Source organism: Salvelinus sp. IW2-2015, unplaced genomic scaffold, assembly GCF_002910315.2.
Source record: "Salvelinus sp. IW2-2015 unplaced genomic scaffold, ASM291031v2 Un_scaffold6776, whole genome shotgun sequence".
NCBI lineage: Eukaryota > Metazoa > Chordata > Actinopteri > Salmoniformes > Salmonidae > Salvelinus > Salvelinus sp. IW2-2015.
The window spans coordinates 1-18,040 of NW_019948038.1; the positions used below are offsets into that span (position 1 = coordinate 1).

Below are 18,040 nucleotides of genomic sequence, written 5' to 3' on the forward strand. Positions count from 1 at the left end.
AGAACCGTCCAGAGTAGTGATGCTATTCGGACGGGAGGGTGCGGGCAGCAATCGGTTGAAGAGCATGCACTTAGTTTTACTTGCATTTAAAAGCAGTTGGAGGCCTCGGAAGGAGTGTTGTATGGCATTGAAGCTCATTTGAAGGTTTGTTAGCACAGTGTCCAAAGAAGGGCCAGATGTATACAGAATGGTGTCGTCTGCGTAGAGGTGGATCAGAGAATCACCAGCAGCAAGAGCGACATCACTGATATATACAGAGAAAAGAGTCAGCCCAAGAATTGAACCCTGTGGCACCCGCATAGAGACTGACAGAGGTCCGGACAACAGGCCCTCCGATTTGACACACTGAACTCTATCTGAGAAGTAGTTGGTGAAGCAGGCGAGATAGTCATTAGAGAAACCAAGGCTGTTGAGTTTGCCAATAAGAATGGGGTGATTGACAGAGTCGAAAGCCTTGGCCAGGTCGACGAAGACGACTGCACAGTACAGTCTTTTATCGATGGCGGTTATGATATCGTTTAGGACCTTGAGCGTGGCTGGGGTGCACCCATGACCAGCTCAGAAACCAGATTGCATAGTCGAGAAGGTACGGTGGGCCTACATGTGATCTGCATAACATTCATGCGACAAACCAATACCAATTGTACATACCTTTGTGTGCCTCCTCGTCAGTATACCTACAGACACACACAAATAAGTTGGCAGTTCAGTCATCTGCGCCTAATGCAGCTATAGCTTTCAACATATTCTTACCTCTTTGTTGATTTACATCCACTGAACTGTGTCCATTTTCTGTTTTAGAACTAATTTTAAAAGCGAGAAAGTGCCAAACACAGCCATTTGCACAAATATGAAAAGATAGATAGTATCACCATAAAACAATATCAATTTAGATCATACAAGGGAGAAACCTTAAATTGAGGGGATCTTACAAATGTTTTAAGTGCCTGAACCTCTGTTTTCTCAAATTCAAATCCAAATGTTTCTGTTGGGCAGTTAGTTCTTGGGGGTTCTTGCAGGTGCCTAAGGAGGTTACTTGATGAACCCCACCTCCTATGGGGTTCTTGGAAGTAACTTTTGGGGTCATTTTTCAGTGCCAATAACCCTAAAGTTCTTCAAAGAACTTTGAGGATCTTAGAAGAACCCTTGTTGAAGCCCTATGGACAGTATGTAACAGGTGCAACTTGTGCAAACAAGACGCTCCTATAAATACCCCTCAAGAAAACATGGGAGGAACAGAGAGGACAAGAAGAAGAGGTTGTTTGAGTAGATGTCGCTGAGCCAACCCAGAAGGATATGGTGATATAAAGACGTCATTGTTTGTGTTGTTGTTCTTTTCTTCTCCTTTGTGGGGTATAGGCCTACAACAGCAGTACCTTTCACACACATATCACRTAAAGTTMAAACCAATGTTKTGTARGTATGAGTACTYTAAAGTAAAATGTACTATAAATGTAAGTACTAGACATKATTTTTTCATTATCTTCCCRATAAKGATATATCCTAGAAATAATTTAGCTAAAAGTGAACTWGAGGGTATATGTCCATACCATACAGCCAATCACAATGTGTTTGGACAGGTCTCTGGTTCCTCCTCCACTGTCCATGTGTGACAGCTGTGACTGACTCCCCTGGACCTGTGAACTGTCACAGAGGAAGAGGGGGATTGCTGAAATGCCAAAGCACTCGTTTCTTTCCCTGTGGCCATTTTGAATGAACTCCAAGGCACTTATAAMCTCGATGARATGCCACTGTTGAATATAACACTATCTGATGCCCCTCTTCAGATTGTGAACAATATCTTGAGGGACTTGTTGACGTGCTCCTCTCCTCTCTACCGTGTGGTATCACTGACAGAACACTTCAGCATAGATAATATGACACCCCTCCCAGGGACAATCCCTTTTAAACATTAGACTAAATTTGTCTGCTTTAATAACTGCTTATTTTGTCTTTGGAGATCAGAGTTACATGACCCCATCTCTCAGGTGTTATGATTCATAGTGGAGACACGATTCATAATCAAGAGGGGTCAATGGCTAAACTAAGTGTGGGTGACACAATTATTTTAAACATGAATTTGGTTGGAGGAATGGTAACATAAACAACGATTACTATGCCATTATTTATTCCTATAAATATTACTCTATCAAGCCTTCTTTGAACTGCTGTGTTGAGCAAATGTAAGTTATCCTACCAGAATGAAATGAGCAATTCCAGTCAAAGATCATGTTTTTGTTGTCCACCTTCACTTCCTTGTGCATAAACTGACCCCCACTCCCCAAACTGACTTCCTTGGCTGTAGCCTACGTCTCAGAACAGTGTTTGAAAAAGGAACAGACGTCTTTGAGGGGGTGCCACTTTCTCGCCCATAACCCATATATAGTCTTATCAACGGTAAAATGTATTGGATCAGCGAATCGCCGAGGAGAGCCATAAAAAAGGCAGGACCCGCGGAAGAGAGCAGCTGCCGTCGTTTCCCCAAAAAGTATTTGGTATCCATGGGGATCCAGTAACTCCTCTGCTATAGTACATATTTGACAAGCTACAGTCGGCTTGAGCACTCCAGCTTCACGTTCAGTGTGGTTCAGACGCGCGGAGCTTCTCAGCGTTTTACTCAGTTTGGTTTTTGTTAGTTGGTGAGGCCACCCCAACAACACAGCAGTCATGGACGCCATCAAGAAGAAGATGCAGATGCTTAAGCTAGACAAGGAGAATGCCTTGGACAGAGCTGAGGGAGCTGAGGGAGACAAAAAGGCAGCGGAGGACAAGAGCAAACAGGTTGGCATCCATAGAGAAATCGGGTTCTGTCTTATTTCGCACGGGTGCCTTTGGCACTGTGCGTCAAATGTTTGGGCACGGAGTGTTTTGGACCGTTCTCTCTCTCTTTCTCTCGATATGGATTAAATGAAGTCTCAGAGGATGCGTATGAGGATCAGTATTTATTGTTGTATTTAATCGTATTAGAAATATATTTGTTTTTGGGGTGTGACAATATTTTACTCCAGGAATTTTTTGATAATATTTCTTGTTTGACCGATTCATTTATACTGCATTATGCAGGATTAAGCCTACTATAAACTAATATTCTTTGATCAGCGTTAGATTTTTTACCATAAAACATGAATAGCGTAGTCTATTGATTAAAGTATGCCACTCTAGTGTTGTGAGTGGATTGAATAAATGAAATGTAAATACTTGTCCAAAGACAAAGAAGATATCATGAAGCATTTGTAAGTGTTTGCCTTTTTTCCATGACTCTTGGCTTTTGTTTTCTTCCCTTTGTTGTCTGTTTCTGGCTGTGCGTCCACGCTGCTTATGGCACACCCCAATTGACTGATGATATTCTCCACCAACTATCAGCTTGAGGATGACCTGGTAGCGCTGCAGAAGAAGCTGAAGGGAACAGAGGATGAGTTGGACAAGTACTCTGAGTCTCTTAAGGATGCCCAGGAGAAACTTGAACTCGCTGAGAAGAAAGCCACAGACGTAAGTTTGAAGAGGTGCGGTGGCATAAACCTTTCCGAAGTGTTAGAGTGGATTCAGGGGGACCACGAACAGTCTGCTAACATTGAACCTCAACATTTTTCATTCTAGGCCTAGTCATTATACATATACATATACGTTAAGATTATTTTATTGTTTCAGTTTGGAATAGCCTACATAATCGTTTATGGTTAATACCTGCATCTTCATTATGCTCGACCATTGGCCTGCCTTGGGCAATATTCCACATGTGTTCATTGAAACTGAATAAGACTGAGTAGACCAACTGTAGGCTTAACAAATGTGCGTTGTGTGCCACCCTCCTCGAAGATGCAAGCAGAGGGTTAAATTTAGCTGTGTTTTATATGGCCAAGATACAGCTGACAGGTGTAGGCAGTGTACCCTGTGCACCCCGCAACCTGTTGGGTTAAAATGGGGGCCCGTTTAGAACTTCAGTTAAAAGTTTGGTGGAAGTTTTTGAATATTTTAAATACCTTTAATTTAGATTTGTAGGTGTCATACATTATATTCCACTCGTCAAATTAAAACTTTTACTTCTCCTTTTATTGAGAATGTTGTAGGGGACGCCAATAATTAAACGTTTTGTTCTTATAGAAACATGCATCTTATTGTGTTCAGTTTAGAAAGAACACCAAATTATGATATAATTATAGTATTAAAAAAACATTAAACAAAAATGGTACCAAAAATATTTATACTCTAAGTAGCCTATTCATTATTATGAATTGGGATAATCATGTTACTTTTGTCCTTATGTAATCTATTTTTATTTTTAAATACAATTAATATCTTTAAATACATTTTAAATGCTTATTTTAAAACGTTTATTATAGGTTTAATCCCCCCATAATAAATGAATATCCCAGATATGATGCGCAAATCACAACACACTAACATGAGCCTGTTGGGGGGTGAGGGGGGGGCTCTGAGCAGAGTGCCATTATAGGCTAATGGCCAATAATTCATTATGACATAATCATATTATCTCACTATTACAAAAAAAGAAAAACCTCTAACAAAATCTATCTGAATATTTTGAGGCAATTTTGCGCATTGTATAGAAATGTTTACTTTCCGGTGTCATTTAGCGCAGTCCCAGCCTCCCCAGTAGCTGTAGGAAAAAAACACAGAGACGTGAGCAGATTTTCTCATCCCGGCATCGTTGCGCGTTTCTGTCCGAGAACCGTTAGAAAAAGGCGTAGGCAATAGAAAATAGGCAGTAAACAAGCAAATGGCCGGGCTAACGTCGTTTGGAAGCTTAAAAAGGAAAATTAAAGCATTACAAGAGCAGGCTGACGGTGCAGAAGAGTCGGCAGAGAGGCGGCAGAAGGAACTGGGTCTGGAGAGGGATGCGAGAGAATCCGTAAACCCTGGCTAATAATTTAAGACAATTAGTCTGCAGCCTGCCTGGACGACAGTAATTACGTATAATCTGATCAACACGGCTCTGGCTAGAACGATAGACAGAATATAGATGATTTTACGGTACTAAAAAATCTATATTTTGTCTGTCATGTGATGTGCTAAAAGGATGGAGAAATGGGACAGTGAGAATCGATTTAATGGTAAAACGTGGCAGGCAGGAAYGCTCCAAAATAAACACATTAGCCTAGGCTGCTGCAGTTTCAGCATGCTCCAGTCSATCATACACTATCATCCTACACCTCCTGTAGCTACATACATTTACATAATTGTCAGCTTATTATGTTTATATTGGTCACTGCCTTTCCAAACATACCAATTAGGCCTATATAAATGTATATTTTATACAATCTTGTCTATAGAATGTTATATATAATGCTGGAGATTAGCATGAAATTACAGGGGCTCCCGAGTGGTGCAGCGGTCTAAGGCACTGCATCTCAGTGTTAGAGGGGTCACTACAGACCCTGGTTCCATTCCAGGCTGTATCACAACCGGCCGTGATTGGGAGTCCCATAGGGCGGCGCACAATTGGCCCAGCGTCGTCCGGGTTAGGGTTTGGTTGGGGTAGGTCGTCATTGTAAATAAGAATTTGTTCTTAACTGACTTGCCTAGTTAAATGAAGGTTAAATAAATAAATAAAATACAGTGTGGTCTGGGCCCTTATCCCTTTCTCACACATTTAAACATTAATCCCCTATAGTGTTAAGAAGCTCCCCACAGAGGTGTCCAAATGTGACCCCCAACCTCCTCCACTACACATCTCTCCAGATACTGTATTATGCAAGAAAGTGTGACTGTCTGAGTGTGCATCAGGTTGACATTGTGGTTTCTCCATGTTGTGCTCACTTAGGCCGAGGCTGATGTAGCTTCCCTGAACAGACGTATCCAACTGGTTGAGGAGGAGTTGGATCGTGCTCAGGAGCGTCTGGCCACAGCTCTGACCAAGCTGGAGGAGGCTGAGAAGGCTGCTGATGAGAGTGAGAGGTGAGCAGCAGCACTCAGAGACTCCGACTCTGTATCATACACTACACTCTTAGACAAAAAGGTGCTATCTAGAACCAAAAATGGTTATTTTGGCTGTCACCATAGGAGAAGCCTGTGAAGAACCACTTTTGTTTACGGGTAGAACCCTTTTGGGTTCCAAGTAGAACCCTTTCCACAGAGGCCTCTACATGGAACCCAAAAGGGTTTTACCAGGAGTCAAAAAGTACTCCCCTATGGGGACAGCCGCAGAACCCTATTGAAACCATTTCTTCTAGGAGTATAGACACAGCCATCATCAGACCCGTCAGTCTGTCTCAAACCCAGTCATCAACACCAAACCCATATAGATGACATCAATCCACAWGACCACAGTAATAATGTTATCATTTCACTCTTAAAAGTGTTCAGTAAAGGATGCGTTATAAAGGTATTGTATCATTTCAGACAGTAGTTTTAGAAGAAGCCAAGCCGAGCCAAAATGGAGCCCCGAAAATTGTGCGCAATTGTGTACAACGACATCCATTTCTTATGATATGTTACATCCTGCATTTTTTTTTTACAATATTCTGCAATTCATATGATACAGTATGTTATGAATTCCAATAAGTACAATATGTGACAAATTTGTAAGTGCTTAAGATCATGTTCAATCTCTTTAACTAGCACACTTATTGAGAAGAGTTCATGTAAAATATGCATAAGCACACTACCAGATTTATTGTGTTACAATAGGCAAGTGCCAAATGTAGTTATGGCCCCCACAGTGTGTGGACTGTTGGGCTGCAGATTAATGTCCTCCTATTCCTTTTAGTTTATCAACATTTTATTTATTTAAAAAACAAGACAACATGCAATGTCCTCCTATCCCTGACATATGTTCCCCCCGTTTATTCCATCCTCCAGAGGCATGAAGGTGATCGAAAACAGAGCATCGAAGGATGAGGAGAAGATGGAGCTGCAGGAGATCCAGCTGAAGGAGGCCAAGCACATCGCTGAGGAGGCTGACAGGAAATACGAGGAGGTGAGTTTCCTAGCATTCCTTAGGCTGATACTTTATTATATACAGTGCCTTCGGAAAGCATTCAGACCCATTGACTTTTTCCTCATTTTGTTACGTTACAGCCTTATTCTAAAATGGATTAAATAAAAATACATTCTCATCAATCTACACACAATACCTCACAATGACAAAGCGAAAACAGGTTTTTATAATCTTTTTCCAATTTATTACAGAAATACCTTATGTACATAAGTATTCAGACCCAGACCCTATGAGACTCGAAATTGAACTCAGGTGCATCCTGTTCCCGTTGATCATCCTTCAGATGTTTCTACAACTTGATTGGAGTCACCTGTGGTAAATTCAATTGATTGGACATGATTTGGAAAGGCACACACCTTGTCCCACAGGTCCCACAGTTGACAGTGCATGTCAGAGCAAAAACCAAGCCATGAGGTTGAAGGAATTGTCTGTAGAGCTCTGAGACAGGATTGTGTCGAGGCACAGATCTGGGGAAGGGTACCAAAAAAATGTCTGCAGCATTGAAGGTCCCCAAGAACACCGTGGCCTCCATCATTCTTAAATGGAGGAAGTTTGGAACCACCAAGGCTCTTCCTAGAGCTGGCCACCCGGCAAAACTGAGCAATCGGGGGAGAAGGGCCTTGGTCAGGGAGGTGACCAAGAACCCGATGGTCACTCCGACAGAGCTCTAGAGTTCCTCTGTGGAGATGGGAGAACCTTCCAGAAGGACAACCATCTCTGCAGCACTCCACCAATTAGGCCTTTATGGTAGAGTGGCAAGGCGGAAGCTACTCCTCAGTAAAAGGCACATGGCAGCCCACTTGGAGTTGCCAAAAGGCACCTAAAGACTCAGACCATGAGAAACAAGATTCTCTGGTCTGATGAATCCAAGATTGAACTCTTTGGCCTGAATGCCAAGTGTCACATCTGGAGGAAACTAGAGGTCGACCGATTATGATTTTTCAATACCGATACCGATTATTGGAGGACAGAAAAGCCGATACCGATTAATCGGCCGATTTATTTAAAAAATATATATATATATTATATATATATATATCATACACACACACATTTTTGTAATAATGACAATTGCAACAATACTGAATGAACAATGAACACTTTTATTTTAACTTAATATAATACATAAATACACACGCACGCACACTGCTCTGAAGTGACAATGATACTGAAGAGTCTGCTTAGGAGACAAATACTCTCAACTGTTTGAATAAAAATAGAGTTTAAGTTACCTGTGATGAATGTTGAAAACAAAAACTTAAATTTCTATATGCAGGAAATCCTATTTTAATAATGGGCATGGTAAGAATTGACAACCAAAGTGCGAGTCATAATTCCCATGACACCTAGCAAAATCTGAAAAGCGGTTCCTTCATTTATTCCATAGGATATTTTTAGATTCACTTAAAATAAGGTCTGTGTTTCGTGTAGGCTTACATCACCGTGCCAATTTTATAACTGTGTAGATATCCATAGGACAAGGTAACTCTGATCAATATTGGCTAAATATAAGCGAAGATAAAAAAAATTGTAGAGTGGATTTATGAAAATATGTTGACAAATGTTACCTTGTCCTAGTGAGATTTACACGGGTATCAAAACGTCGAGGCGGTTTAAGCCTGCACGAAACACAGACCTTATTTGAAGTAGATCAAGACATTCTCTATGGAAGACATGAACGGTAAAATAACGAAGGAACCCCTTTCAAATTCAGCCGCAAGTTATTACAGGAATTATAACGCGTCGACTATTTCTCTCTAAACCATATACCTTTGACTAATCCGGAAACTATCACCTCGAAAACAAAACGTTTATTCCGTTCCGTATTTTATCTAACGGGTGGCATCCATGAGTCTAAATATTCCTGTTACATTGCACAACCTTCAATGTTGTCATAATTACGTAAAATTCTGGCAAATTAGTTCGCAAAGAGCCAGGCGGCCCAAACTGTTGCATATACTCTGACTCTGCGTGCAATGAACGCAAGAGAAATGACAGAATTTGACCTGGTTAATATTGCCTGCTAACCTGGATTTCTTTTAGCTAAATATGCAGGTTTAAAAATATATACTTGTGTATTGATTTTAAGAAAGGCATTGATGTTTATGGTTAAGTACACATTGGAGCAATGACAGTCATTGATTGATTGTTTTTTATAAGATAAGTTTAATGCTAGCTAGCAACTTACCTTAGCTTACTGCATTCGCTAACAGGCAGGCTCCTCGTGGAGTGCAATGTAATCAGGTGTTAGAGCATTGGACTAGTTAACTGTAAGGTTGCAAGATTGGATCCCCCGAGCTGACAAGGTTAAAAATCTGGCCGTCATTGAAAATAAGAATGTGTTCTTAACTGACTTGCCTAGTTAAATAAAGATTAAATAAAGGTGTAAAAAAAACAAAACGGCAAATCGGCGCCCAAAAATACCGATTTCCGATTGTTATGAAAACTTGAAATCGGCCCGATTAACCGGTCGACCTCTAGAGGAAACCTGGCACCATCCCTACGGTGAAGCATGGTGGTGGCAGCATCATGTTGTGGGGATGTTTTTCAGCGGCAGGGACTGGGAGACTAGTCAGGATCAAGGGAAAGATGAACAGAGCAAAGTACAGAGAGATACTTGATGAAAACCTGTTCCAGAGTGCTCAGGAACAAAGACTGGGGCGAAGGTTCACCTTCCAACAGGACAACGACCCTACGCATACAGCCAAGACAACGCAGAAGTGGCTTTGGGACAAGTCTCAGAATGTCCTTGAAAAATTGAAGGGGTCTGAATACTTCCCGAAGGCACTGTACTTCTGAGGTCCTCGTGTGTATGTGTGTGCGCGTGTGGGAAACAGACAGCATATAGACCTGTACATGAAACTAAACATATAACATATTGATTGCTTGGTGCACCAATGTGCTATAGTGATGTGTTGTCCTATTATGGGTGAAAACAGGTCGCCCGTAAGCTGGTCATCATTGAGAGTGATCTGGAACGTACAGAGGAGCGCGCTGAGCTCTCTGAAGGGTAAAAACTTTGYAACCAACCACAAAATACAYCACAATTTACTGCTTTGGAGACAACCTGCTGTTACTCTTATTGTGTYCTTATTGCCCTGTTATAACTCTTGTTTCTTTCCCCRGTCGGTCRTCCTATTYCATTCGTTCCTTCTCCTCCTCTGCTCCTTCAACCATACCTAAAACACCAGCAAATGCGCTGAGCTTGAGGAAGAGTTGAAGACAGTCACAAACAACCTGAAGTCTCTTGAGGCTCAGGCAGAGAAGGTAGGTGTCTGTTTAGACAAATGTATGTCTTCTCAGGTCGTTGCAGTCAGGGGTTATATCCCCATTGCCTGCTAGTATAGCCATAGAGATAAAGGGAGGTAACTCTATTGAGTAGGCCCACTCATTTCTGCCTGTTATCCCTTGAACCAGTTCATGTCGGTAGTGCTGTGATGATGACTTTCTGACCTGCGCTCCACTATGTCACTACAGTACTCACAGAAGGAGGACAAGTACGAGGAGGAGATCAAGGTTCTCACCGACAAGCTAAAGGAGGTGAGTTCCCTTTAGTGTTAGCAAATTAGTCCCTGTTTACATTCACTTTACCATTAGCTAAAGTTGGACATTAGCGTTAGCATGTTAGCCACTAGATGTTCTGTAAAGTGGGACCATAGAAAGGGTGGAGAACACTGGACATTGCATTATATATCTATGTTGAAACATGTTTTGGTGTGATGAGGATGGGAGACACTCATCACATCTTGTCTGCCTCTTGTGCCACAGGCTGAGACCCGTGCTGAGTTCGCTGAGAGGTCCGTGGCCAAGCTTGAGAAGACCATTGATGATCTGGAGGGTATGGACCTTTTTCCTTTCAGTTCATATATTGTGAAGCATTTTCTATGTGAAAATCTGAGGTAAGTTGTATAGTAAAACAGGACATATGCAGTGCCTTCAGAAAGTATTCACCCTCCGTTGTATTGTGTTACAGCCTGAATTTAAAATTGATTACATTTTGTCACTGGCTTACACACAATATCCCATAATATCAGAGGAATTATGTTTTTAGAAATGTTTACAAATTAATAAAAAATGATACGTTGAAATGTCTTGAGTCAATAAGTATTCAACCCCTTTGTTATGACAAGCCTAAATAAGTTCAGGAGTAAATGGGCACATGGGCACACTCTGTGTGCAATAATAGTGTTTAAAATTATTTCTGAATGACTACCTCATTCATCTCTGTACTCCACACATAAAATGATCTGTAAGTTCCCTCAGTCGAGCAGTGAATATCAAACACAGATTCAACCACAAAGACCAGGGAGGTTTTCCAATTTCTTGCAAAGAAGGGCACCTATTGGTAGATGGGTAAAAAAACTAAAAACTCACGCATTGAATAACCCTTTGAGCATGGTGAAGTTATTAATTACACTTTGGATGGTGTATCAATATACCCAGTGACTACAAAGATACAGGCGTCCTTCCTAACTCAGTTGCCGGAAAGAAAGGAAACCGCTCAGGGATTTCACCATGAGACCAATGGTGACATTAAAACAGTGAGGGTTTAATGGCTATGATGGGAGAAAACTGAGGATGAATCAACAACATTGTAGTTACTTCACAATACTAACCTAAAGGACAGAGTGAAAAGAAGGATGCCTGTACAGAATTAAAATATTCAAAAAATTCATCCTGTTTTCAATAAGGCACTAAAGTAAAACTACAAAAAATGTGGCAAAGAAATTACCTCTATATCATGAATACAAAGTGTTATGTTTGGGGCAAATCCAACACAACACATCACTGAGCAAGCGTGGTGGTGGCTGCATCATGTTATGGGTATGCTTGTCATCTGCAAGGACTAGGGAGATTTTTAGGGTAAAAATAAACAAAATAGAGCTAAGCAAAGGCAAAATCCTAGAGGAAAACCTGGGAGACAAATTCACCTTTCAGCAGGACAATAACCTGAAACACAAGGCCAAATATACACTAGAGTTGCTTACCAAGATGACATTGAATGTTCCTGAGTGGCCTGGTTACAGTTTTGGTTTGAAAATCTATGGCAAGACTTGAAAATGGCTGTCTAGCAATGATCAACAACCAACTTGACAGAGCTTGAAGAATTTTAAAAAGAGTAATGTGCAAATATTGTCAAGTCTAACCTTTCATCACCTCCTCTGTGGTGTCATCAGATACTGGATCTACATTCTACACAGTCAGTTCTGTGCTCGGCAGACTAAGCCAGTGCCACAGCTGACATTATGGCAGCATGAGACATTTCTTTCCCTGGCCTGCACTAGCCTAACAAACACTGTTGGTGTGACTGTGATGCTGTGGAATTACAAAGCATTCACAATGGAGCTCTATATAATTTGGTTGGAGACCATGTAATTTCCTTTTGGAAAAGAAAGCAGCTACACACTATACCACTCCGATGTAATATGTATTAAATAGATACAAACATTTCGACAGCAAGCTGCCTTCATCAGGGTTTCAGTTAGTCGTTTCCTGATTGGTCTAAACAATCTAACAGGGCATTAGTGGCCTGTGCACATCCTATTGCTCCCTTATTCTTTTTCGGTTTGACATTCTATTTTATTTCGTTCAGTTCTCTGACAATCCTTTGTTTTTTCCTACCTTTTCCCCTCCTTTCTTTGCTCTGTCTATCATCTCTGTTGCTGTCCCCACCCTCCTTCATTATCACCCCATCAATGTAATCTCCTCCACCACTCCTCTCCTCCTCCTCCACTCCACCCATAATAGATGAGTTGTATGCACAGAAGCTGAAGTACAAGGCCATCAGCGAGGAGCTGGACCACGCCCTCAACGACATGACCTCCATGTAATCTATCATCTGCTTGTGTCTGCTTGTGCGTTGTGCATAGGTCCCACCCACTCACAATGTTTTCTACTGTATACTCCCTCTAGTGGCATATATGTCTGTGTGTTTCATCTGTTTGGATTTTTCCACTCACATTTTAGTTTCAGTGCCTACTAATCTGACTCACTTTAAGCTTCTGCCATGCAACAGAAAATAGCTTTTGCCTTTTGTAGTTAACTAGTGGCTTTTTTGTTAGGCTGAGAAAACTATATATAATCTAACATGCATTGTACAATTAAAGTTGTACAATCAGTTTTTACATGCTTTTAGAAACATCTAAATTGAACTTCCAGAATAGTGTACCTCTCAACCCTTTTTGAGTACCTGGCTCTGCTTTCTGTTCTGTGTGCTGTTGTTTCCATCCTGCATGTCATATCAGTCACGTGCCTTTCTACGATTTGTCCCTCCAACACGTTCTGTTTTTCCTCTCATTCTTTTCCAGTTAAATTGTTTACATCATCTCACAACCATCACAGATGCCACCCGCTGGTTGAGAGGCCTCTCTCTACTACAACTATGTGGCAGTATCGCCCAACATCCTGTCCCCTATGTCTCCACGTCTCTTCTTTACCACAGCACCACCGCACATTGGGCCTCTGCTGCTGCTGCCATCCTATAGACCACCTTTTGTACAGAACCCTGACTCATTTTGCTTTCTGTAAAATAAACTTTACATCCATCCATGTCAGCCATCCTTACCCTTCAAATCTGTAGTTCTTAATTTCCTTCATTTCATTTCCTGTCTTTAAATGTTTCTCTGTTTAATTTATTACTGAGCAGCTTTGAATTAAAACCGAAAGCTCCTCTTCCCAAACATATGTTTTTTGTTTTTGATTTGATTTTGGTTGGCATTATGGTACTATGGTAGTAGTATTAACAAAACATGTGCTTACATTTGGACAAAAGCACATCCACAGAGCTTATTCTTTAAAAAAAGTATAAAGTGTTTATTTACAGGGATAGGCAAGAAATTTAGAGGGAGAGAGATAGATAAAAAATATTGTGTAGAGGTGCGGTGGGACAGGGATTTGACCCCACTCAGGTAGTGGATTGTGTAAGTGCAGAGGGCTGCGGCCATGACCTCTCTACCAACCTCAGGCATGGTTTCAACTTCTTTAACCAGACGAGTTCAATTACATGGATTGATCAGAAACTGAGAATGTACCTGTTTCAGCATTCCCGACGGTCACACTTTGCTTCATGTTCAAAGCCAAAAGATAATAGTGACTTGTGTAACATTGGGGATATTTTGTWAACATATAATTCAGTCATTTCACAGTCACACCATCTCCACATTGAGGTGAGGGAGCCATTTCTTTGTTTGCAGATAGATGTGATCATTTAGGCAGAGGGTAGAAAACAATGGTATTTGTTGTGTGTGATGTTGTAGCATGACACAAGACTCTATCTTTCTGTACTAACACACTTTGTTCTCTCTATTTTCTCTTAACCTGCTTTCTGACTGCAAAGACCCTCTGTACCGGCAGCTTGAGAAAAATCGTCTTCTTTCCAATGAACTGAGAGTGGTGTTAAATCAGGATTAAACTATTACTGGATGTGTTGTGAAATTAGCACTGTGCTCAAATTAGAAGGAAAAATGCGGAGCATCAGAGAAATGAAATGCATGTTCACATTGCAGGTAAAGAGGGCAGGTTTCACAGACTCACAGATGGATTTAAGCGCAGGCCTATTTTTGTTTAGTTAACCAACATCTGGAATTGTTATTTCATGAACAGCAATTCGATTTAGATAACATAAACTGGATCACTGTCTATAAGTCTATGACTGAAAGATTGTCCATTGTACAGGAGTAATTCTGGGCATAATCTGGGTCTGTGAAACTGACCCACAATGTATGATAAGGCTTGATATGAGTGTGCATTATAACAATATCTACTGACTGTGGTTGACTAAGGATATACACAGGGACCACCTTTTAAAGTTTTAACTATAACAATCTTCATTCAATATTATTGGGTCTGTGAAACGCTTGGTTAAGTCATTTTCATTGTGGTCAAAAATTATAAATAGTCTGCAGGCTTCATTTTTATGTTGCACACATAGTGATGAATTTAACATGTTTAATGGTACTGTATATTGACAGACAAACTCTGTCAGGCTAATGATGAGAACTGTTGGATCAAATGTTGGATCAGAGACTCATGGACCTCAATAACATGCAACAACATGGTCCATTATCACACAAGACTGCACCGCTCACCTGCTGTGACCTGGTCCAACATTACACCATGATCACACCAACACTCACCTGTCGTTGCCATGGAGTGGTCCTCCGTGCCCTCTTTGTGGAGATCTCTGGGGCTTGACTGTTTTCTCAGCTCTCAGAGGGGCTGAGAAAACAAACACAATGGACTTTAACTGGATGTTAGCTAGACAGCAAAGCAGACATATGGCTGAGTAGTCACTTGACTCATATACCATTTATTTTTGTATGTTAAAGTGAGATTTAATTGATAAAATGTGCACTTGATTTATTKAAGCTATTATAATGGACAGGATTACTCTTGACCAATTAAGCCATAACCGAAGCCAGGGTTTAACATTTGTACTTTTTTATTCTGCTTTTGTAACTTGTTCTTTAGTTATTTATTGTCCATGTTTCTTTATGTACATGTTTCATATGTATGTGCTGGTGCCTCAGTGATATACAGTACTTATATTTAAAAGAAAGTACGCATGTGCAATATATACACTGATACAATGTTTAGCGAGGCTGGAGGTACAGTATGTTCATTTAATCTCAAATAGATCAACCTAGATCATTTCATGTCCAGTGTCACTGCCACAGGAATGTTTTGTTGTTGTCAAATATCATACATGTTTGATTTGATGGTGTGTGTCTCTTGTTCATTTTATTATGTGAATGTAATATATAAATAAAAACCCACAATCACATTTATGAAGTGTCACTTTCAGAAAACATGCTGACATCTGTAATCTGTGCTATTATTTTACAGTGGTTACACTTGTAGATAAGGGGTACAGTTAGAATCGTAGTCCAGTCTCCACTAAGTCAACTGTGATTTTGTTGAAATGTATTTGACTTGTAAATGCCCTTTAGAAAGATCTGGCTCATATTTTTTACAAGTGGAAGCAGATGTAGTGTGTGAAGACTATACTCTAGTGTTGGTGTGAAGCTACTGCACAATGATCATTAACTCGCTCTCCAAGGCTGCGTTTACACAGGCATCCCATTTCTGAACTTTTTCCACTAATTGGTCTTTTGGCCAATTAGATCAACTTTTTTGCCCCAAAAAATCTGAAATAGTCTGTGTGTGTAAACACAGTCTAATACTACTTTCAACACATAATCATTATCATCAACCAAGGTGGTACCTCCTTGAATCGATCCATTTAATAATAAAAAATGATATTTCCAGGACCATGCATAGCCTACTATTTTTGTGTTATTTTGCAGTGATATAGAAACTACAAAAAAAAAAACTTTCTTTGGAGTGATAGAATTATCCTCATAAAAAAACAAWTTTTTTTCTCAAATGCCAATGGACTGAAAATGTAATCCATTAATATATGACACAAAATATATATATATATACAGTGGGGAGAACAAGTATTTGATACACTGCCGATTTGGCAGGTTTTCCTACTTACAAAGCATTTAGAGGTCTGTAATTTTTATCATATTTCACCACATACAGTGGGGAGAAACAAGTATTGATGACACTGCCGATTTTCAGGGTTTCCTTACTTACAAAGCATGTAGAGGTCTGTACTTTTTATCATAGGTACATTTCAAACTTGTGAAAGACGAAATCTAAAACAAGAAATCAGAAAATCCTATTCGTATGATTTTTAAGTAATTCATTTGCATTTTATTGCATGGACATAAGTATTTTGAATCACCGACCAACCAGTAAAGAATTCCGGCTCTCACAGACCGTTAGTTTTCTTTAAGAAGCCCTCCTGTTCTCCCCTCATTACCTGTATTTAACTGCACCGTATTTGAACTCATTTTACCTGTATAAAAAGACACCTGTCCACACACTCATTCAACAGACAATCCAACCTCTCCACAATGGGCCAAGACCCAGGGAGCTGTGTAAGGACATCAGGGCTAAAATTGTAGACCGTGCACAAGCTGGGATGGGGCTACAGGACAATAGGCAAGCAGCTTCCTAGGGTGAGAAGGCAACAACTGTTGGCGCAATTATTAGAAATGGAAGAAGTTTCAAGATGATCGTCAATCACCCTCCGGTCTGGGGCCTCCATGCAAGATCTCACCTCGTGGCGGCATCAAACATGATCCATCGAGAAAGGTGAGGATCGCCCATAATACACGGCCAGACCTGGTCAATGACCTGAAGAGAGCTGGACCACAGTCTCAAAGAAAAACCATTAGTAACACACCTACGCCGTATGGATTAAAATCCTGCAGCGCACGCAGGTCCCCTGCTCAAGCCAGCGCATGTCCAGGCCGTCTGAAGTTTTTCCAATGACCATCTGGATGATCCAGAGGAGGAATGGGAGAAGTTCTGTGTCTGATGAGACAAAAATAGAGCTTTTTGGTCTAAACTCACTCGCCGTGTTTGGAGGAAGAAGAAGTATGAGTACAACCCGCAAGAACACCATCCCAACCGTGAAGGAATGGAGGTGGAAACATCATTCTTTGGGATGCTTTTCTGCAAGGGACAGTACGACTGCACCGTATTGAGGGGAGATAGATGGGCCATGTATCGCGAGATCTTGGCCAACAACCTCCTTCCCTCAGTAAGAGCAATTGAAATGGGTCGTGGCTGGGTCTTCCAGCATGACAACGACCCGAAACACACAGCCAGGGCAACTAAGAGTGGCTCCGTAAGAAGCATCTCAAGGCCGGAGTGGCCTAGCCAGTCTCCAGACCTGAACCCAATAGAAAATCTTTTGGAGGGAGCTGAAAGTCCGTATTGCCCAGCGACAGCACCGAAACCTGAAGGGTCTGGAGAAGGTCTGTATGGGGAGTGGGCCAAAATCCCTGCGGCAGTGTGTGCAAACTGGTCAAGAACTACAGGAAACATATGATCTCTGTAATTGCAAAACAAAGGTTTCTGTACCAAATATTAAGTTCTGCTTTTCTGATGTATCAAATACTTATGTCATGCAATTAAAATGCAATGTATTAACTTAAAAATCATACAATGTGATTTTCTGGATTTTTGTTAGATTCGTTCTCACAGTTGAAGTTGTACCTATGATAA

At 40.8% G+C, this 18,040-nt stretch overlaps 1 protein-coding gene across 2 annotated transcripts; it reads left to right on the top strand.

Moving 5' to 3' along the window:
* The first annotated feature begins 2,575 nt into the window (after window positions 1-2,575).
* LOC112067751 (tropomyosin alpha-1 chain) lies at window positions 2,576-14,392 on the top strand. Of its 2 annotated transcripts, XM_024145109.2 has the most exons (10): window positions 2,576-2,781; window positions 3,364-3,489; window positions 5,783-5,916; window positions 6,820-6,937; window positions 9,898-9,968; window positions 10,150-10,225; window positions 10,436-10,498; window positions 10,727-10,796; window positions 12,707-12,785; window positions 13,267-13,512. In XM_024145109.2, exons 1-10 carry the CDS (start codon window positions 2,668-2,670, stop codon window positions 13,268-13,270), a joined length of 855 nt encoding a protein of 284 aa, XP_024000877.1. In that variant the 5' UTR covers window positions 2,576-2,667; the 3' UTR covers window positions 13,271-13,512. The 2 variants fall into 2 exon arrangements, with proteins under 2 accessions (XP_024000877.1, XP_070298314.1); XM_070442213.1 differs by lacking the exons at window positions 12,707-12,785; window positions 13,267-13,512 and adding an exon at window positions 14,295-14,392.
* The last annotated feature ends 3,648 nt before the right edge of the window (window positions 14,393-18,040 follow it).